This window comes from Leptodactylus fuscus, chromosome 4, assembly GCF_031893055.1.
Source record: "Leptodactylus fuscus isolate aLepFus1 chromosome 4, aLepFus1.hap2, whole genome shotgun sequence".
Lineage (NCBI taxonomy): Eukaryota > Metazoa > Chordata > Amphibia > Anura > Leptodactylidae > Leptodactylus > Leptodactylus fuscus.
The window spans coordinates 11097575-11120144 of record NC_134268.1 but is presented as its reverse complement, the minus strand read 5'-3'; the positions used below and the strand labels follow the sequence as shown (position 1 = coordinate 11120144).

General features: G+C 46.0%; 2 protein-coding genes, 2 long non-coding RNA genes and 2 other non-coding genes across 37 annotated transcripts in view; 5 read left to right on the top strand and 1 right to left on the bottom strand.

Moving 5' to 3' along the window:
* Positions 1-115: 115 nt before the first annotated feature.
* On the top strand, positions 116-4986 carry LOC142200047 (uncharacterized). The gene is made up of 2 exons (XR_012715433.1): positions 116-747; positions 779-4986. It is a non-coding gene; the product is annotated as an uncharacterized LOC142200047 (long non-coding RNA).
* Positions 4987-10034: 5048 nt separating this feature from the next.
* On the top strand, positions 10035-10791 carry LOC142201237 (uncharacterized). 3 transcript variants are annotated; one of them, XR_012715489.1, is made up of 4 exons: positions 10035-10068; positions 10139-10332; positions 10403-10437; positions 10648-10791. It is a non-coding gene; the product is annotated as an uncharacterized LOC142201237 (long non-coding RNA). The 3 variants fall into 3 exon arrangements; XR_012715488.1 differs by lacking the exon at positions 10035-10068 and having other exon boundaries at positions 10092-10332; XR_012715490.1 differs by lacking the exon at positions 10035-10068 and having other exon boundaries at positions 10094-10332; positions 10403-10480; positions 10691-10788.
* Positions 10792-13342: 2551 nt separating this feature from the next.
* On the top strand, positions 13343-16776 carry LOC142200041 (large ribosomal subunit protein P1-like). Its single transcript, XM_075270047.1, has 4 exons — positions 13343-13554; positions 15346-15420; positions 15890-16004; positions 16652-16776. Exons 1-4 carry the CDS (start codon positions 13483-13485, stop codon positions 16732-16734), a joined length of 345 nt encoding a protein of 114 aa, XP_075126148.1. The 5' UTR covers positions 13343-13482; the 3' UTR covers positions 16735-16776.
* On the top strand, positions 15459-15613 carry LOC142201706 (small nucleolar RNA SNORA62/SNORA6 family). Its single transcript, XR_012715612.1, has one exon. It is a non-coding gene; the product is annotated as a small nucleolar RNA SNORA62/SNORA6 family (small nucleolar RNA).
* Positions 16339-16493, top strand: LOC142201705 (small nucleolar RNA SNORA62/SNORA6 family). The gene has a single exon (XR_012715611.1). It is a non-coding gene; the product is annotated as a small nucleolar RNA SNORA62/SNORA6 family (small nucleolar RNA).
* Positions 16777-21587: 4811 nt separating the features above from the next.
* Positions 21588-22570, bottom strand: part of PTK2 (protein tyrosine kinase 2) — a 161894-nt gene continuing 160911 nt past the window's right edge. For all 30 annotated transcript variants that reach the window (XM_075270076.1, XM_075270078.1, XM_075270077.1 and 27 more), the window contains one exon: positions 21588-22351. In XM_075270076.1, coding sequence (XP_075126177.1) covers positions 22139-22351 — 213 coding nt within the window. In that variant the 3' untranslated portion in view covers positions 21588-22138. The remainder of the gene's footprint in view (positions 22352-22570) is intronic.

Here is a 22570-nt window from a genome sequence, read left to right as displayed (position 1 = left end):
TAAATGTATAACTAGTAGAGATGAGTGAACACTGTTTGGATCAGCCGATCCGAACAGCACGCACCCATAGAAATGAATGGAAGCACCTGTGACGCTGACTTTGCCGACAGCCGGCGTCACAGGTGCTTCCATTCATTTCTATGGGTGCGTGCTGTTCGGATCGGCTGATCTGAACAGTGTTCGCTCATCTCTAATAACTAGACACCCCCCCTCCCTGAGGTCTCTGTAAATAGTCCGTATGTCCTGTAGTGCTCGATCACTGTGGTCGTAGACTGGCAATCCAGTGAAGACAATCCGATTGGGTGTGCTAAGCCATAATTGCTTTCAAAATGCCGGGATTTTTTTTTTCTTTTTGCATGGGGCGGGCGCCTTAGATTTTCTACGAACAGACCATATCTGTATTTTTTTTAGTCTTTTTATTCACAACCTTGTTTTGAAGAACCAGTGGAGTCTTATGTCCACGGTCCTAGGCATTGACGGTCAAAAACATTTGCCAGGTGACACACGAGGAGGGTTTTTGTGCTTGCAGTAGACACTAGTCAGACCTTATACTGGCACGATGGCGTAGGTGGGCATTGTTTTGCGTTTTCTGATCCTTTCGGAGACTAGGCTGCTGACGTAACCCCTTGTAGATATTGACGCCTACCTCCTAACTTAATATTAACACGTGACAAAGACTTGAGTTTCAGCCAAAACTTTTTACGGAAGCGGCCAAAACCATTGCCTGGTGGCAGACGCTGAGCGGAGGTGCCGTGTCCCTGTACTAGGACAGAGACAGATGCCAATACAGCTCGTCCGGGCAATGGGTGGACTTAGTATGCCAGCTTCTAGCGGTGCTCACTTGTAATAAGGCCGGATGGACAGACTTCTTCCACTTGGGGCCGTTCCTCTCCGCTGTGGACAATCACTGCTTTGTCTTATTATGAAGGTGGTGACACTATTAATGGGTGCTAATCTTTTATATTACGTCTGACTTGTTACTGTTTTGTATCTATTTTTGGTGTGTGATCATGTTTGGCGTGTCGTCGGGGTGTGCTGTGGGTTTTTTTTTTTCAAGGGATACAGCGCTTGGTGCTTCGAGGACAAGTTGTCAGCTGTCGCCAGAATTTAAGATGAAGATATTTTATGTACATTGGAGCTGTGCAGAAGATTTCTGGGCCACGTTATCTATTGATCGCTTTAGGATCCTAGTTTTAACCAAGAATTTTTAAACAGTGGGTTTCGTAGATTAGTGAACTAAAGGGGGACTCCTCTTGCCAGGAGGAGTGTGATGGGATATTGGCGACTTTTTGGTTCAGCGGACTGTAATTTAATTTTATTTTTTATTTTTTTTTATACTTTGCATAGGGTTCCAGTTTTAAAAGCCCTTGGTGTTGCCGAATTTATTACATAACTGAGCAACAAGTCACTTGTAGGAGGGCAATAATCCCAAAAGGCCTTTGTACTGCCAAATAAAGCTCCTTTTAATAATGAAAATTGCTGTTTTTAGGGTTTTTTGGTGTTCTACATTATCTGTGCACTGTCAATGTACTGCACAGGTGATTTATAGCGGATAAAGGACCCTCAAGAACATCCTTGAAGGTCCTTATGCAATCGGTGACAATGTAGTGCTCGATTGCTACACCTTTACAAAGAGAGACTGCCAATGTGGTTGCTACAACGATCTGTGCGCTACATAGTAACTGTCACTACTTCTGCTTAAGGACCTGCAATGACAGCTGTAAAGGTCCTGAAGCAACTAGATGAGCAGCAGCAGGATATCAGGCTGATTTCGCCTATGAACTATGTAAAAATCTTAAAACGAACAGTAATTTACATCAATAAAATGGGTCTCAGTATTGTAGACTTGGAAAACTCATCATCAGACTCGTCATAAAGTCGCTTAGGGTTGTGATAAATATTGGGGGTCTCGTTGACCTGCATAGGATCAAGAGGCAGATGTGCCATAAATGTCTAAGATCGGAGGATAGAAGAGCTTCAATTTGTAGTGTGAGCCCCAAAAAGATGCTTTGCGCTAAAAAAATATGGGGGGGTGTATTTGATATTGAGCAAAGTCAGCCATATCTTCCTGCCCGACTCCCTTGATAGTCCACCCTTGATAGTCTCAATCGTTAGCACGATTGGCCAACTTGGCCACATTGTGCCCAAACAGGTAAAGGTCATCTTTTTTGATAGTGTCCATCCCAATTTCTAGGCAATGTAACACCGATCTATCAAAGGGAAGACCAGAGGTTCTCGGTGGTTTCGAAAGACCTAAACAGGCAAAAAATATTCCTGCAGATTTCGTCCCGGTACATGGCAATGTCCCAAGCTGGAGTTTTTGTTCTTGAATGTCTAGGTCGGCTTCTACCCCCTTTAGGTTTAAGTTGTGCATGTGTGCAGTATACACCTTCATGATATCTTATGGCTGTAATATCCCGCTGTAGGGGGACCATACATTAAGACTCGAGATCCATCGAAGACCATCTTGGTAGATGGATGAGATGTAACAGACACGGATTGTAACACTTCGCTCCCGTTTTTGTGTGTGAATGTGCTCTTAGGACTGCCGAAGGTGGCAAAAGGCACCAACTTTTTGAACACTTCTAAGCTCGCGGCCTACAAAATTAACATTTGACAATCTTTCAATGACCCAAAAAATCCTTCAAAGCCTGAGAGGTCTTCTACTGACCTGTAGGCCCTAAAATGACTCTAATCTGACCTAGTGTCATGGCGCTTCATCCATGTTGGTGGACCCATGTTGTGTTCTAGATTAGGGAATGGCACGGTTCCCATTCTAAAAGACGTCTCTGCCCCTTTATTCTTCACATTCGTACATCGGGACTTGTAAGTATTGCTACTGTGCCATAGGCGGGCGTCTAGGTGAAGAAGATCTACTCCTGTTGGCCACTTTGGTGATGTGATAGCCCAGTTTGTTCCAGATGTAGACTACCTCAGTTTTTTTTTTACACCCCCTGATGATTTTCAGAGGGGGTTGGGTTGAGCAGGAGAGGGCGCCTCCCATAGGGGGCAGTATGGATTCATACACTGGCAGACCCAATACAATATTTTTTGTCATAAAGGATTGTTTTTAAAAAAAACAAAAAAAAAAAAACAAACTTGGATGCATTTGGTAGAGTTGTTACCTTTTGGGCCCCCCTTTGTGCCTTTTGTGTTGCACCTTGTATAACTTCTGATGTTGCTGCAGATTTATTTTACAAGCCGCAGTCCAAAAAAACCAAAAAGTTGCATCGGTTTTGTACCCCAGCACTATGACGAACTTGAGCCGCACAAACTGGATGGTGGGGGGTTGGCAAAAAAAAAAAAAAAAGTTCACGTCTTCCTTGAGGCTTTTACTTGAAACCGTATCCGATATGTTACCTGCCTTGAAAGACAATAACCTGCAGTAGTTTGTACACAGCAAAAAAAACAAAAAAAAAGACAAAAACATTCCTTTATAAAACCAATATTAAAGGCATTTAAGATGGATAAAAAAAAAAAATTCTGAGAATTTTTTTTTAAAGGTTGTGATACTGCACCATTTGCTCCGTGTAAGCTATTACAGTATATATATATATATTTTTTTTTTACAGGACGTTAATCCATGCATTAAATGCTGCATATCTTAACTTATCCGCATCATTGCACTTTCTCAATGTATGCCCTATACTTGGATCGACACGGCTGCACGCGTGGGTGTGGTTTTTATTTTTTAGATTTTTTTTTTTTTTTTTTCAAGTTGGAGCGATCGTATTTTGGGCAAAAAAAAGAAATAAAATGGAAATTTTAGGTACCTCAAAAAAAAAAAATATCCTGAAAATGCTGCATAGTGTTTCCTTATCAGTTTTTATTTTCATTTTTTTTTCCTCTAAAAGTTTGCAATCTGTCTTTTTATATAAGAAAAAAAAAAAGTTTTTACTGGTTTGTTTTATGACATGTATGTAGCGTGTGTTTGTAGATAGTTAGCGGTGTTCTGTAGTCTACCTAGATTTCTATCGTACTGCCTTTCAGCTATATTTATTTTTATTTTATTTTTTCTGAAAGACCATTTACATTCTCCCCCAAAAATATACATTTTCTACCTAATTGTTACACTGTATAAGAATTTATAGAAAAAAAAAAAGATCATAAGTTACTGAAGACTGGTCAGACAACTCAAAGCTTTCCTCCTGTCAGACAACTCAAAGCTTTCCTCCCGTCCAAACAACTCAAAGCTTTCCTGCTGGCTATTTCATACTAAGATGGAAGTCGTGGGCCCACCGGGTTCATGATGGCGCACACTGTTCCAACTATGGCACATCGGGATTGAAAAACATGGCTGCTTTCTTCTCAAAAAGTGACTTCATGTCCGTAGGTCATTGCCATGAGACCAGTGGTTGTGATATCACTTCCTGAGCTGAAATCAGCCATGTTTTCTGATTCCCCTTTAAGCTGGCCATACATATTAGATTAGTATGGGGGACTGTCATGGGCATCCAAACACCTGATCAAATATGTATGGCCAGCTATATATCTGCGATATATCTGATATATTTTCTGATCTCTGAAGTCCTGTATGTCTAAAGAGAGCAGAAGATACAACCAATGCAGAAAAATCCTGGTTTGTGCCATTGGCAAGCATTTAAAGGTTTTGTCCCAGGATAGAAAAAATGGTTTTGGTCCCAAACAGCGCCCCACCTGTCCACAGGTTGTGTGTGGTATTGCAGCTGAGGTCCGTTAACTTTGATGGAGTGAAGTTGCAATACTGAACCATCCTATGGATAGATTTGGCAAAGCAACTTGTTTATCTAATCCTGGACATTCCCTTTAAGTAGAGTGCGCGGTTGTATTGCAACGCTTGCCCTTAGGTGCGTACGATCTGTGTGTGCAGCTTACTATGGAGCTTGTATAGACATTACTGTGTTCTCAAATCCTTATTGCCTGTTTTGCAGCAGACCCCAAGGCACATGAAGGGTTAATTGTATTGGAAAGCTTCCTTGGTAACCTAGTTTGCACTATATTTTTATTTTTTTGCAATAAATATTTCACTGACAGTCCTCGCCGTTCTACTTCATGTATCCGAATACTAAGAGCTTTACATTCAATGTGGTTTTATCTTCTCCGAATGCTGTAAACTCCAGAAAGAGAGTGACGTGAATGAAAGTTTATCAATTACTTTTTGTATGTTGTCAATATTGTCTTTTATCCCTTTGCAAAAAGTTGATGAAAATAAAGAATCTCTTAAAAACTCTTGTCTTTATTTCTTCATATTTTCTAGTACAACATGAAATCAGAATACCCAGGTTATACCAGCCGTGTATATATAATTATATACTGTATATACCCAGGTTATACCGGCTGTACATATAGAATTATATACAGTATATACCCAGGTTATACCGGCTGTACATATAGAATTATATACAGTATATACCCAGGTTATACCAGCTGTACATATATAATTATATACCCAGGTTATACCGGCTGTACATATAGAATTATATACAGTATATACCCAGGTTATACCGGCTGTACATATAGAAGTATATACCCAGGTTATACCGGCTGTACATATAGAATTATATACAGTATATACCCAGGTTATACCGGCTGTACATATATAATTATATACAGTATATACCCAGGTTATACCGGCTGTACATATAGAATTATATACCCAGGTTATACCGGCTGTACATATAGAATTATATACAGTATATACCCAGGTTATACCGGCTGTACATATAGAATTATATACAGTATATACCCAGGTTATACCGGCTGTACATATATAATTATATACCCAGGTTATACCGGCTGTACATATAGAATTATATACAGTATATACCCAGGTTATACCGGCTGTACATATAGAATTATAGACAGTAGATACCCAGGTTATACCGGCTGTACAAATATAATTATATACAGTGTATACCCAGGTTATACCGGCTGTACAAATATAATTATATACAGTGTATACCCAGGTTATACCGGCTGTACATATAGAATTATAGACAGTAGATACCCAGGTTATACCGGCTGTACATATAGAATTATAGACAGTAGATACTCAGGTTATACCGGCTGTACATATAGAATTATATACCCAGGTTATACCGGCTGTACATATAGAATTATATACAGTATATACCCAGGTTATACCGGCTGTACATATAGAATTATATACAGTGGATACCCAGGTTATACCGGCTGTACATATAGAATTATATACAGTGGATACCCAGGTTATACCGGCTGTACATATATAATTATATACCCAGGTTATACCGGCTGTACATATAGAATTATATACAGTATATACCCAGGTTATACCGGCTGTACATATAGAATTATAGACAGTAGATACCCAGGTTATACCGGCTGTACAAATATAATTATATACAGTGTATACCCAGGTTATACCGGCTGTACAAATATAATTATATACAGTGTATACCCAGGTTATACCGGCTGTACATATAGAATTATAGACAGTAGATACCCAGGTTATACCGGCTGTACATATAGAATTATAGACAGTAGATACCCAGGTTATACCGGCTGTACATATAGAATTATATACCCAGGTTATACCGGCTGTACATATAGAATTATATACAGTATATACCCAGGTTATACCGGCTGTACATATAGAATTATATACAGTGGATACCCAGGTTATACCGGCTGTACATATAGAATTATATACAGTGGATACCCAGGTTATACCGGCTGTACATATAGAATTATATACAGTATATACCCAGGTTATACCGGCTGTACATATAGAATTATATACAGTGGATACCCAGGTTATACCGGCTGTACATATAGAATTATATACAGTATATACCCAGGTTATACCGGCTGTACATATAGAATTATAGACAGTGGATACCCAGATTATACCGGCTGTACATATAGAATTATAGACAGTGGATACCCAGGTTATACCGGCTGTACATATAGAATTATAGACAGGAGATACCCAGGTTATACCGGCTGTACATATAGAATTATAGACAGGAGATACCCAGGTTATACCGGCTGTACATATAGAATTATAGACAGGAGATACCCAGGTTATACCGGCTGTACATATAGAATTATATACAGTATATACCCAGGTTATACCGGCTGTACATATAGAATTATATACAGTGGATACCCAGGTTATACCGGCTGTACATATAGAATTATAGACAGTGGATACCCAGGTTATACCGGCTGTACATATAGAATTATAGACAGGAGATACCCAGGTTATACCGGCTGTACATATAGAATTATAGACAGGAGATACCCAGGTTATACCGGCTGTACATATAGAATTATAGACAGGAGATACCCTGGTTATACCAGCCGTACATATATAATTATATACAGTATATACCCAGGTTATACCGGCTGTACATAGCACATAGCAAACACATTGCGACTTCCAAAACTGTAGCGGTTTTGTAAATCGTAGCATGTGAAATATACCTACTGAACGCTGGTGGTTTCCCTATAGGTATAATGGGAGCAGAAATCTATAGAGGAAAACTCTGCGGGACTCCTGAGGAAACGAGGTAGGACAAACCACAATGCGTTACTGTGGCGGTTTTTCCTGCAGTGCTTTTTTTGCTGCGATCCGCTATGTGGGGCCTTAGTCTTAATAAAGCACAAGTGTCACCTTAATTAAATTAATTATGCCCCTGATTCCCCCTGACATAAATACTGCGTCCCTAATGACCCCTTATATAAATAACCTGCCCCCCCTGAAGCGGTTTACAAGAAGTTGCAGGATGCATTTTATAGGTAAAGCATGTATTAAGGGTGGGCCGGGGGCAGAAGGAGCGGAGATAGATAGATAGCACTGAACCCTTTGCTTCTCTGGGATTCCTATTGATCCTGGTTCTGAATTCAATAGGACATGTATTTAGCGGTTGGTAGACTGTGATGTGTGCGATTGACCCCTGACAGCCGCGTCACGTGCTAGGACAATCTGTACATGTCAAATTGGTGGAAGCGGTGGGATCATTTTATTTTTTGTTATTAATAGAGAATTTTGCACTTGCAAACAGTTTTGCTTCTCAGTTTTTCTTTGCTATTTTTTTTTTTTTTCAATTCAAATTTTTATTGCAAGTTTTAAGTACAACAAGGCCTGAAATAGGCCAGTAACACAAAGAAACATGGAAAGGAAAAACACAAGTACAAACATTCAAATAAAACATAATAGAAGAAGCAACAACAACAACTCGGACCCCCAGGGAATCCTGGGAGAGGTCCAGTCATGATAGGAGTGAGGGAAGAGGGGGAAGGAAAATTAAGACGTTAAACACCTGGAAGAGAGGGAGGCCAGAAGTCCGATACCAGAGAACAGAAGGCAACAAAACAGTGGGAGCAAGAGTGCACCCGCACGCAGCAACCACGAGCAGAGCACAGGGAGGTCCAGAGCCCAGGAGCATTCGATACTCCCCGGAGCGTTGGAACTCAAACCAATAAAACCAGGTCTTAGTGTAGGCTTCAGTTGTGCCATGCAGGAAAGATTCTCCATGCGCATGATCTCATTGACCTTCAAAATCCAGAGGGACAGAGGAGGAGGAACAACTCGCCTCCAGAAGAGCGGAATGCAAGCAAGGGGCAGCAAGGACCAAAAATCAGAGCAGGGAGCGCTTGTAAACTTTCACCGATGACTCACAGTGATTGAGAAGAAACAACGCCAGGCCTAAGTGATGAGGAGAGAAAGTTCATTGCAAAATGATCCGTTTAACACCATCCCAAAACAAGGACAATGCTGGACAGGACCAGAAGACACGGAGCATGTCTCCCTCCGTTTGCCCACATCTGCAGCACATCAGGGAAACCTGTGGGAAGAACCTGTGTAGCTTCGTGGGGACCCTGTACTAAGGAGACAGAACTTTCTTATCTATTGTTTGGCATAGTCTGCTATTAGATATGACAACCTTATACAAAAGGCAGAGCTAGGACGCACCTAAACAGCTGACAAGACCAAAGACCTGCTGATCTCTGCGCTGGTGGAGCAGAACTTGGTGCAACATCTTGAAGTGCTGGGGCAAAAAGCCATCATCATTGCAGAAACTCCAGCAGTTGTCCCTGTTCTAGAGGTAACTTCCCCTGGGGGCACGAGCAGCCCTAGTACTCTGGGGATAAATGGACTTACAACAGCTGGAGCCCAGTGACTCTAGCGCGCGCCTACAGCTGATCCTCCAATATCATCAAGCTGAGAAAGAAGTGGCAGAGGGCCAACAGGACAGCAGAAGGCAAGGCTGGAACAACACTACAGAGGTCCCTAAGCTGGAAGAAGAAGCAGGCCAGGAAGTCACCGCAGCCTCTAAGCCAGGTGAGAATATTTCTGGGGGGATCCCATCTAAGAGGGATTGGTGCAAATGTTTTGGGTGTAACAAGATGGGCCATGTAAGGTCTACTTGCCCAGAGGGAGGGGCAGTGGTGTCATGTACCCCACCCAGAATGATGTTCTTCACTGATAGAAGACTTGCTACACCACATGCAGCCTATGGGGGTGGGATGTACATTCATGCAGGTACTAAGTGGCTCAGGTGCAAGTTGTTCTCTGGTTCGGCCAAAAGTGATGGACTCTGAGACCATCCAGGACTACCTGTGGACGAGGTTCATATGGACTGGGGCGCGAGTAACGGGACCAGACAAGTGTCAGAGGGATTACCTGTGGATGGATAGTTGGGGAATGATTTCTGTGTATGCGCCCAATGTATCTCCATCACCCACACGAATACATAAGGTAATGGGCAAAGGCCCAAGGGGGGAGTGTGCCTGGGAGGGAGGACAGGGTGACGTGTGTAACCTTGTACCAGAATTAGAGGTGTCCTAAAATGAGGAGGAGAAAGGGGAATTGAGGAATCCTTTGGGAATCTCATAGATAGCAGATAGTGCTGGAGAGAACATGACTGTCAGGGTGGAGTCTCTGGACTTCAAAGCACTGGGGGTTCTGAGTGTGGATCTGTCAGTGCTCAGGAAGAGAACCCAGAACAGGGGGGAGGTAGCCATAAGTGCAGGGCTCAGAGCAGGAAAGCGATAGCCGGGTGCCCAGGGCTCAGAGCAAGGAGGAGGTAGCCAGGTATGCAGGTCTCAGTACAGGGAGGAGGTGGCCGGGTGTGCAGGTCTCAGTACAGGGAGGAGGTAGCCGGGTGTGCAGGGCTCAGATCAGGGTGGAGGTAGCCAGGTGTGCAGGGCTCAGAGCAGGGAGGAGGTAGCCGGGTGTGCAGGGCTCAGATCAGGGTGGAGGTAGCCAGGTGTGCAGGGCTCAGAGCAGGGAGGAGGTAGCCGGGTGTGCAGGGCTCAGATCAGGGTGGAGGTAGCCAGGTGTGCAGGGCTCAGAGCAGGGAGGAGGTAGCCGGGTTTGCTGGGCTCAGAACTGGAAGGAAGGAGCCAGGTATGCAGGTCTCAGTACAGGGAGGAGGTAGCCAGGTGTGCAGGGCTCAGAGCAGGGAGGAGGTAGCCAGATGTGCTGGGCTCAGAGCAGGGAGGAGGTAGCCAGGTGTGCTGGGCTCAGAGCAAGAAGGAGGTAGCCGGGTTTGCTGGGCTCAGAACTGGAAGGAAGGAGCCAGGTATGCAGGTCTCAGTACAGGGAGGAGGTGGCTGGGTGTGCAGGGCTCAGATCAGGGAGGAGGTAGCTGGGTGTGCAGGGCTCAGATCAGGGTGGAGGTAGCCAGGTGTGCAGGGCTCAGATCAGGGTGGAGGTAGCCAGGTGTGCAGGGCTCAGATCAGGGTGGAGGTAGCCAGGTGTGCAGGGCTCAGAGCAGGGAGGAGGTAGCCAGGTGTGCTGGGCTCAGAGCAAGAAGGAGGTAGCCGGGTTTGCTGGGATCAGAACGGGAAGGAAGGAGCCAGGTATGCAGGGCTCAGATCAGGGAGGAGGTAGCCAAGTATGCAGAGCAGAGAGAAGGTAGCCGGTTGTGCAGGCTTCAGAGCGTGTGCTCTAGGATTGTCTTTACTCAGACTGCGGAGGGGTATCTGTGAGCCCGGAGAGGATCGGGTATCAAAACCATAAGACATGGAGTTTGTATGAAGTGTAATGATTTCCTCCAGGCCCTATTCATTTTGCAGGGTGCTGATGCTAGTGGGGTGCACATATGGGGGTGCTGGGCAGTTGTAATAGTAAGGGGCACAACCAACTGGCTTTATTGTGGTGCTGTGTCCCTCACATTATCATGAGACAGGATCTTGTAGGAGTTTTATCTGCATACATTTGGACTGCTGCTCCCTAAGTATTGTGGGGGTGTGAGCGGGTGTTATATTAGTATCATATACAGCTGCCATCATCTGGCGGAGGGTAAGTGAGGTCACTGCTATTAGATCTGGTGGGGGGTAAGTGAGGTCACTGCTGTTAGATCTGGCGGAGGGTAAGTGAGGTCACTGCTGTTAGATCTGGTGGGGGGTAAGTGAGGTCACTGCTGTTAGATCTGGTGGGGGGTAAGTGAGGTCACTGCTATTAGAGCTGGTGGGGGGTAAGTGAGGTCACTGCTATTAGAGCTGGTGGGGGGTAAGTGAGGTCACTGCTGTTAGATCTGGTGGGGGGTAAGTGAGGTCACTGCTATTAGATCTGGTGGGGGGTAAGTGAGGTCACTGCTATTAGAGCTGGTGGGGGGTAAGTGAGGTCACTGCTGTTAGATCTGGTTGGGGGTAAGTGAGGTCACTGCTATTAGAGCTGGTGGGGGGTAAGTGAGGTCACTGCTATTAGAGCTGGTGGGGGGTAAGTGAGGTCACTGCTGTTAGATCTGGTTGGGGGTAAGTGAGGTCACTGCTGTTAGATCTGGTGGGGGGTAAGTGAGGTCACTGCTATTAGAGCTGGTGGGGGGTAAGTGAGGTCACTGCTATTAGAGCTGGTGGGGGGTAAGTGAGGTCACTGCTGTTAGATCTGGTGGAGGCTTTGGCTCGGTTCACATCTGCGTTCCTGAATGAAAAATGTAGAGAAAAAGCGCTACCAACAGAAACCGCACAGACCCCTATTACATGGGGTCTATGGGGTCCACGAGGTTCCGAAAGCAAACACTTTTTAAATGTGGATTAGGTTTCTGTTTGGGGGGTCCCTGAATGCATGATGTGAACTGGGCCTAAGTAGGTTTTTTTTTTTTTTTTCTTTATGTTTTTTTTTTTGGATATTGGGACATATTTATCACTAGGAGTCTGACCCTTTACTGTCTACATTTGCACCAAAATTTCTGGTGCTTGCCATATGCGACCTATTTATGCGTGTGCTGGAGAGAACAGAGAAATATGACAGGTTTGATACAGGTGAAAAATGTGCCCTATAATGGGTGTGGCGTGTAACGGGCGTGTTGTATAATGGGCGTGGTGTATAATGGGCGTGGCTTATAACGGGCACGGTTTAGGTGAGTTTCACTTTGTGACACTTTTATGAAACAGAAAAGAACAAAGATGTTGCAGATTTTCTTGTACAAATAGAACAAGTGTAAAACATGAATTTATGTCACATGTCGTAACTTCTCACCGTGCGACATAAATTTGTCTCCTCAATAAGTGAGAGATGATTTGTGTTATTTTGTGCCAAACACTATAGGGTTACTGATGTGATGATGTCACTCGTATTGCGCCTGCAGCTGGCGGGACAGGAGACTGCAGAGTGCGCAGCAGGGGAGCGAGGCGGTGAGTGTGCTTTATATTAAACATTGGCAGATGAAGGGGGACAATATACTGGGGACATATGAAGAGGAACAGTATAGACCAGGCGGTGTCACATGCAACAGGATGAGATACATCCGGCTATATCACACAGGACAGGATTAGATACATCTCACTGTATCACACAGGACAGGATTAGATACATCTCACTGTATCACACAGGACAGGATTAGATACATCTCGTTGTATCACACAGGACAGGATTAGATACATCTGGCTGTATCACACAGGACAGGATTAGATACATCTGGCTGTATCACACAGGACAGGATTAGATACATCTGGCTGTATCGCACAGGACAGGATTAGATACATCTGGCTGTATCGCACAGGACAGGATTAGATACATCTGGCTGTATCGCACAGGACAGGATTAGATACATCTGGCTGTATCGCACAGGACAGGATTAGATACATCTGGCTGTATCGCACAGGACAGGATTAGATACATCTGGCTGTATCGCACAGGACAGGATTAGATACATCTGGCTGTATCGCACAGGACAGGATTAGATACATCTGGCTGTATCGCACAGGACAGGATTAGATACATCTGGCTGTATCGCACATCTGATTCTGCTGCAACAAATGTATTTGATAATGTTGATCGTTGTTTGTCAATAAAGTTGCTTAAAAAAAACCCACGGCCGGTCTTTTCCCGCCTCTGGCGCTGCCTATATAAGCGCATGCGCGGCCCCTCCCCTTCCTCTTTGCCTCAGTGACGGCAGCGGTATAAGGTGCTCGGTTCTTCAGCTGAAGCTAAGGCCTGGTGTCCATCCGGCGACTAGCACCCTGTAACTCAGCCATCCGCCTCCACACGAGCGCCCACTCATCTCAGCCATGGCCTCCGTCTCCGAGCTCGCCTGTATTTACTCCGCTCTCATCCTCCATGATGACGAGATCACAATCACGGTGAGGAGGCCTGAAGGGGCGGGGTAGGGAAACATGGCGGCGGCGGCAGAGGATGTATCTAATCCCTGTGAGGGTATCGTAGCCTGCCGAGCGGGGTCTGGTGTGGCTGTGTGTACGAGTCCGGCACGGCCTGGTCATGTGACGTCTGTTTACCTCAGTGGTGGGACTACAAGTCCCAGCCCAGCAGTCCTGGTGGTCACGTGGTCTGTCTGTAGGATTACTACTCCCGGTCTCTTCTGTAACTGATCACAGCTGAGGTTTTGTTACTTTGGTAGTAGTTGTAGTCTTAGGCCTGCTCTGTGCTGCGGTTGTGACAGATCCTCAGCTGTGAGCAGTGAGTCCGGTGATGGCTGGCGGAGATCTGTGTGATCCCTCCTCCCCATCCTGCTCTACCTGTCTCTATATAATTAGTCAGTTTTGCATCTCTGGGGTCTGGGAAAGCTGAGTCTGTGGTCAGTCCATTACAGTACCCATGGTGAGTCACCCAGCTTTTCCATGAGCTGATGTAACCCGAGTGCTGATCAGTTCGGACGCTTTCTGTGCCATTCTCTCTCCAGGGTGAGTCACCCAGCTTTCCCAGTGTCCTGATACAACGTGTTTAATGACATGTGCTGATTGTTGGCAGTCGTGACCCCTGGAGATAAAGCTCCAAGCTGAGGCCTGATTGGTCATTGGGTCGTGTTATAGTAACTGGGCCGGGCCTACTGACTGGATATGGCCACATGTCACTGACCGCAGGAGCTGACACTCTATTCTCATCGGAACATGGGGCTGCTGTGTGTGAACAAGGCCTGATCCCTGGGTTGTCACTGTAAGCATCAGCGCATCGCTAAAAACTGTCTGCAGAGCAAAGGGGCCCCGAGCACATGACAGGTTGTAGGCAGGTCTGTGGGGAACATCAGATGGCCCAAGAAAGGGCAAGAATACAACCTGTTCCATGTTTTAGGGATCAGTCCTGTGACCCGGAACCATAAACAAAGGTGGCTGTGTGTACGGGGCCCTAAAAATGGGTGAATGGATCTGTAATAATGGGGAAATCTAATGAAGGGCCAGTAAGCAGCGAGAATAAGCCTCTGTGTCCTGGCTGCAGCCCCCGGCACTGGTGGACGCGTCCTGGCTGCAGCCCCCGGCACTGGTGGACGCGTCCTGGCTGCAGCCCCCGGCACTGGTGGACGCGTCCTGGCTGCAGCCCCCGGCACTGGTGGACGCGTCCTGGCTGCAGCCCCCGGCACTGGTGGACGCGTCCTGGCTGCAGCCCCCGGCACTGGTGGACGCGTCCTGGCTGCAGCCCCCGGCACTGGTGGACGCGTCCTGGCTGCAGCCCCCGGCACTGGTGGACGCGTCCTGGCTGCAGCCCCCGGCACTGGTGGACGCGTCCTGGCTGCAGCCCCCGGCACTGGTGGACGCGTCCTGGCTGCAGCCCCCGGCACTGGTGGACGCGTCCTGGCTGCAGCCCCCGGCACTGGTGGACGCGTCCTGGCTGCAGCCCCTGGCACTGGTGGACGCGTCCTGGCTGCAGCCCCCGGCACTGGTGGACGTGTCCTGGCTGCAGCCCCCGGCACTGGTGGACGCGTCCTGGCTGCAGCCCCCGGCACTGGTGGACGCGTCCTGGCTGCAGCCCCCGGCACTGGTGGACGCGTCCTGGCTGCAGCCCCTGGCACTGGTGGACGCGTCCTGGCTGCAGCCCCTGGCACTGGTGGACGTGTCCTGGCTGCAGCCCCCGGCACTGGTGGACGCGTCCTGGCTGATACCTGCAAACACTAGCTCACTAGCCCCCTCTTCTCTCTGCAGGAAGACAAGATCTTCGCCCTGATCAAGGCGGCTGGAGTCAGCGTGGAGCCTTTCTGGCCAAGCCTCTTCGCCAAGGTAAGTTCTCCAGTGATATTGCCTGCCTATACCGTAGCGCTGCACACAATTAAAGCTCCGAGCTGAGGCCTGATTGGTCGATGAGCTCGGGGTGTCGGAGTGTGCTAGAGTAACACGGCAGATTTTTCGCTAACACCACAAGGGGCCGCCTGGCCTCAATGAGTGGAGTTTGATAGTAATTCTTGCCACATGTGAACACGTATGAAGATGGTGGGTGTGATGATACATGTAATGACGCCTTGTAACATTGAGGTTGTCCATGAAGTAGCGCCACACCTGTCTGTGGGTAGTATTGCAGTTTCATTCAATACGCTGTCACTGAGCTGCAATGTTGGACCCAACCTAAGATCAGGTGTGGCGCTGTTCATGGAAGATGATCTTGATGTGCTGGGACAAGCCCTTAAAGGGGCGTCTCATCTCACTGGCTCTAGTACTTGGTCGCTGACTACTTCTCTCTCTCTTTCCTCAGGCTCTCAACAGTGTCAGCATTGGCAGCCTGATCTGTAACGTCGGTGCTGGCGGTGGAGCCCCCGCTCCTGCTGCCGCTGGCGGTGCTGCCCCCGCTGCTGGTGGAGCTGCTCCAGGTAATGCATCTTGTATCATGTCTCCTGAAATAACAAACGGCGCCTCCCGTGGCCATAGACTGTATTCCTAACCAATAGATTCATCCCCTGGTGGTGAGCGGGCGTCTAATACCAGAGACTACTGGGTTATCACCCAGCTTTCCTAGCAACTGATCAGTTAGCAACAGATAGTATATGGCACAGAATATCAGCCACGGATTGCCACCCAGCTTTCCTGACCAGTAATTTTGTCTCAGTCTTGTTGGGGATCCCTTAATTAGGGGACCATTTCTGTATTACGGCAGCCATGTTGATTGTCACCCAGCTTTCCCAGGTTGTTGTTGTTGTTGTTTGTCCTGCACACAATTAAAGCTCCGAGCTGAGGCCTGATTGGTCGATGAGCTCGGGGTGTCGGAGTGTGCTAGAGTAACACGGCAGATTTTTCGCTAACACCACAAGGGGCCGCCTGGCCTCAATGAGTGGAGTTTGATAGTAATTCTTGCCACATGTGCTGTAGACTATAGACGTGTAGTCACTGACCACGGACTCTGCATGTGTCCTGAGTACAGCCGGCGAGCTGCCGGCCAGTGACTGCGAGGGGTATGTGCAGGGTGACTGGTCCGTCGCGGATTCTTCGCACTTACTGACTAATCCTTTGTCTTTTGCAGCTGAAGAGAAGAAAAAGGAGGAAGAGAAGAAGGAAGAGTCCGAGGAGTCCGATGATGACATGGGCTTCGGTCTTTTTGACTAAACTATTTTGTAAGAGGACTTGTAATAAAGAGAATCCATCTAAGCGTCAGCGCCTCCTGTGTCTTCCTGAGGGTAATGCAGCAGCTGTGGCGAGTGGGCCTAACATGCAAACTGAGGTACAGGCTGTGTATAGCATGGTGGGGGGCACAGACCCTGCAGGTACAGATAATGCCCAGTGTATATGCTCCTGTATATTATAATATATATATATATATATATATATATATATATATATATATATATATATATATATATATATAATGACCAGTAGTCACATCTGGATATTTGGGGTTTTTAAATCTGGGTCACAGTGAAGTAAGAGCCGAGCGCACACATTGCTATTTCACTCTTGCATAAGTGAACAGATCCAGACTACCTGTTCTCAAGATGGCAGCAGGCCCCTCCTCTAGGACACTCTTTCTGCATTTGTGGCATGTCATGGCCACTTGGGAATAGCCCATCCAGCCTCCGGCTGAGCCAATCATGGCACCTATAACATCCTGGGCCTGTATAGGCCTGACGGGCTCCATGTGGCTCACTCATGGTCAGTAGTGTCACAGCAAACTCTGGAACACCCCAATAGTAATCTATCCTATCCTACTTCTCATCCTTCCTACTAATACTATACTTATACTTGCTATACTTACTAACTATATATGTTTGGATGTTTGTTCCTCAATCACGCAAAAACGGCTGAACAGATTTACATGAAATTTGCCACACACATAGATCGGAATCCCGATTAAAACATAGGCTACTTTTTATCCCGGTAAATGACGTCACTACACGACCGCAGTGAAGGAATTTAGGTTCACACAACACTAAAGGACCTGTGATGACATCACCACAGGTCCTTGAGCCATTCTCGGATAGGATCATGCTCGGCAGTGGGTGGAGCTACATGCTATTTTGTGGGTGGGGTTATATAGGATGAAGCTGGAGAGTGTGAAAGCTGAAGAAAATGGAGTCTCATGGAAGATCAGGTGACTACAGAACATGCAGGATGTGTGTGGGGACAAGAGGACTATATCGGGTGTAGAGCTTCAGTGAGTACTACAGGGGATGTGTTGTTCTGCCTCTGATGGGGGAGAACTTTGGCACATTTCAGCAACATCCATTCAGCTCTTTGTAACACAGAAGCTTCACACAGTCACATAACCAAACCCCTGTAATCACAATCGCCTGATGTAGCAGATTTTAGGCAGCATTATAGACTCTCCATATGCAAACATGTACATACAGCTGGGTATCCTACGCATATGCAGCGATGTAGCAGAGCTGAGACGCGGGAGCAGGCGGATCGAACTCTGGCAAATTTCTGCAACATCTGTTCAGCTGTTTCCAACACAGAAGCTGCTCAGACACTGACATAAGAACACCCCTCTAATCCAAATAGCCAGATGTAGCAGAGCTTATCTCAAAAAATAAAGTTGATCCGCACCTCTTCTGAATAAAATGTAACTTTTAATCCATATGCTTAAAAGAACCAAAGTTCACATGCAAAAAGTGAGCAGTACTAAAAACATATAGGTGATTTTACAACACACCTTTGTTTTAAAATCACCTATGTTTTTCCTACTGCTCACTTCTTGTATGTGAACTTCGGTTCTTTTAAGCATATGATTAAAAGTTACATTTTATTCAGAAGAGGTGCGGATCAACTTTATTTTTTGAGAAAAGTCTTCACATGAAATCACCTCTTAAAGGCCAGAGGAATAGTGATCGTGCGCCCCACAAGAAGTAACATCTTTATGGTGAGCTAAAGTGTCATACCTTTCTTGTGATTTGTAGCAGAGCTTAGGCAGCGCTGTAACACAGCTGAGTACGCTCTCCATATGCAGAGATGTACATACAACTGAGTAGGCTGCGCATATGCAGCGATGTAGAAGAGCCGAGACACGGGAGCAGGCGGATCAGCACCAACACCACCCTTCTTAGCTTATTACAAGACTCCAGTGCATATACTCAGTTGTTCCTCCTGGCAGCAGATGCCGCTCTTCTCTCTCACATCAGCTTCGGTGTGGTTTACAGCATAGACATGATTGTTAGTTAGAGGAGATCCAACAACTGCGGTTGTGTAAGGTCAGGGGTCATTTATTTATTTTAATGGAATTTCTTGCTTTAAAGGCAATTTTGCCAGAAAATGACACTTTAACAGATTTGTCAACATTTTTTTTTTTAAAGAATTGCTGTAAAATTTTTTTTTTTTTCATGTTCACTATTGGAGATGAGCGAGTACTGTTGGGATCAGCCAATCCGAACCGCACGCTCCATAGAAATGAATGGATGCACCTGGTACTTCCGCTTTGACGGCGGCCGGCTGCTTAACCCCCCCGCGTGCCGGCTTCGTCCATTCATTTCTATGCGAGCGTGCTGTTTGGATTGGCTGGCAGTACTCGCACATCTTTATTCACTATATATATATATATATATATATATATATATATATATATATAAACATTGACTCTGACCACTAAGCCAAATTATGCTGAGACTTCCTATTTTCTGTAAGAGTCTCCTCACATACAGCGCACGAGATATAGATGTGACACAGAATCCAGCAGTCCAGCTCCAGGAGATAAGGGCAGTGCTGGTCAGATCCTGATGTCTGAGCCTTATCCACACACAGTTATCAGTATTCTGCTCCGTGTCTTTGTATTGCTCCTAAGTTGCCTACAAAATCCTTTAACCAGCTGTGCAGTGTGTGAACAAGGACTTGTACACACTACTATAGGGATCAGCACATGCCACAGTTCTGTAGTGACTGCCCCCTGCAGGTAGGTTCAGGCCGTGCTCATATGCCCTTCCTCTTCTCCCCTCCCCCATATCCCACAGGCCTTATCTTCTTACAAGTAATGACCCAGTGCTGAAAAATAAAATATGGTAAAAGTGGGACCCCTCCCCCATATCTTAATACACCATGATGTCCTGAAGATGGCGCTGTAGCAAGTCCTAATAGTAATGGAGTGAAGGTCTCAGGCAGACAGTCCTATAGAAATGCTGCCAGCAGGGTTCAGGTTTGTTCACATGAGGCAGATTCATGCATCTGAGAGGTTTTGTCTGATGCGGCAGCGCCTGTGCAGTCCTGCTCACATGAACGTGGAGGGGCTGTAATTTAGCAATGTAGATTTAGCTCAGACTTATATGCAGATGATGCAAATTTACAGGGGCTCCTGTGCAGCATCATGGCCAGTAGTGCCCCCCCTTCCTACCTCGAGCCTGTTAAAACCTTGCAAGCTTTCAAATCATTCCATAATTGCCCCGCACCCACCACTGCATACCATCATGGCCTGCATCCGTCTACAGGCGCACGACTATCACACATGTCCATACAACACAGAGCCGTAATACAGCTGAGGCCGAACCCTATAGTAGGAAAACCATCCTACAAACATCACAGCATCTCCATGTGCAGTACCTGATGTGGCCACTACACAGAACGGCGCTGTCTGCACCTGACAAGAACTCATCAGTAATCCAGGAGCTGCCTGGGCTACACTAAAGCTAAACACCCTTCCCCGCTATATCAAAAATGTCTATTTGCCCAGAGCACTGGGCCCTTACGTGACCAATAACCCCCAACCCCATCAAGCTGAGCTGTCCGGATGTTGTGGGCATGAAGCATCACTTCCTTCAGGGGAAGGGGGCTAGCGCCTCTTCTCTGATGTCTTCTGGCCTCCAGGACAGGTAAGTATGATGGGGAGGGGAATCTTGAGTGAAAAACTAATTTGTCATGGTAGTTGGAGGATAAAAGAACAGGAAGCCACACCGAGTAAACCAATGCAGAAGATACCGGGAGCTCCCGGAGATGCCCAGAAATCACTCAAAGCACTGCTACAGTTATATGGGTGCACTTATTAACCCATTAATAGCACTCACAGACCTTTTTATTTTTTGTCCCTATAAGGCAGTGCAGAATTTTTTTTTTACATTTTTTTTTAAGCCAAGAGGCTTCAAACAAAATGTGAAATCTATGGGCCGTTCCTCTGTGTGTCCATCTACCTTCACCCCAATAACCGCAGCAAAAGTCTGCTACGGCCTCAGCCTTAAAGGGATGTTCCAGGTGTCGGCAGCAGTTCAGGGCGACGGAGTCTACTTTTTTTTGTTTTATCCTGATAGAAACAAATAGTAAAACATTCGCTGACGCCGCGAGATCTCAGAGCAACCACCGGTCACTGCAGAATAAAAAGGAATCTGTAAAATGCAACCCCCTCCCAAATACAGATATTCACATAATACATCTCTGTCATACACTCCAGTAATAATCTCATCCTCGGGGTCGTCATATTGAAATCCTTTAATAACAGTAAGATCTTTATACGTAGAACGTTCTGTCTGCTCAGTCGTCCACAAAGACTTGGAAGAAAAAAAAACAATTAAAAAAAAAAGTCCAACTTTGCTGCGGTGATTGATAAATAGGAGCGTCGGGCGAATCCCTCGGTCATAGAGCTAAGAATCTGTACAAGGTCTTTATATTCTTCCTGAGAATAATTTATCTGCCCCTCCCTCCCGACAAGCCCAAGGTGGGAGGAATGAAAGGGTTAAATGAAAATAATTAGAAATGGTTTCATAATTTATTTGGGTACTAAAAAGGTGAGAAATTAAAAACAAAAAAAAAAAACACCCAAAAAAATTATTTAAAAAAAATTGTAAAAAAAAAAAATGCAATGAAAACAGGTGCGGACGGCGGTGAGCGCGGAGAAAGCATGGGGGGAGTGTTAGCGCGGCCTTAAGATTTCTTTATAAATTATATAGATTTAATATAAAACACGGGCTATATATAAGGGCTCTGGGTCTCGTCCTCCGTTCAGCAGCGAGCTTTATACCTGGCACTTTATTCCATGGGTGAAAGAAAAAATTTTTAAAAAAATTACAACAATTCTCACTTTTACACATCCGGAAAATAAAAAAAGAAATAAAACTGTGGCGCTCCGCGCGGAGTCTCTCCGTAGATTCGTAGCCTATTGCGACTTATCGGAACTAAAAACAATCAAAAAGTGAGGACGACAAAGCTTCCGCTCGCACCAGGCGTCAGGATCCACGCGGCTTGCTGTGTGCTCTCTGGTGCCCCCCACCCCTGATACTTGGTATCGCAGAGCCTCGCTCTTCGTCGCGCTGCCCCCCCGGCCTCCATCTTCTTCTCCATCCACCAACGTCCTCCCATCCCGATGACGGACACGCTGGGGCCTTGGTCAGCTGCGTCAAACTTTGTAGGTTTTTTAATTTTTTTTTTTTTAGGGTGTAAGGGTGGAGCTGGACATGGCGGCCGCTTGTCGCCGCCGGTCAGCGCTGGAGGGGGTTGTGGCCCGCTGATGACCAGAATCGCTGGTGGAAGGCTACACGTAATCCCAAAAGGAAAACACTTCGGACAGGAATAAGAGACGAGTCTGGGTCTTGGACATTTTTTAGTGCGGCCTCGACTGTCCGATCATTTTCAGTCGGGCTTGGTCAATGACATCGAGTAAGTTCTTGGCGTCCACGGCCAGGGCGTGCGCGGCGGTCAGCATCTGCTTCTTGTACTCCTGCTGCAGACTGGTCATCACGTACTGCTGCGCCAGTTTCATCTTATTGATCAGCTCCGCCAGATCCGAATTCAGCAACTTCTGCGCCATCTCAATCTACAAAAAAATAAAGAAAAAAATAATTCATCTGTATTAAAAATCAATTTAAAAAATAGGAAAAAAAATTCAATTTTGGCCATTAAAAAACAAATCCCGTCTCCTCTCCAGACTTGTAGTAAAAGATAATTCTAAGGTATTTTTTATATACTGTTCCTCTGTTATTCCTCCTGGAAATGTTTAAATAGATTGGCACGGATTGGGCATGGTCTGGGTTAA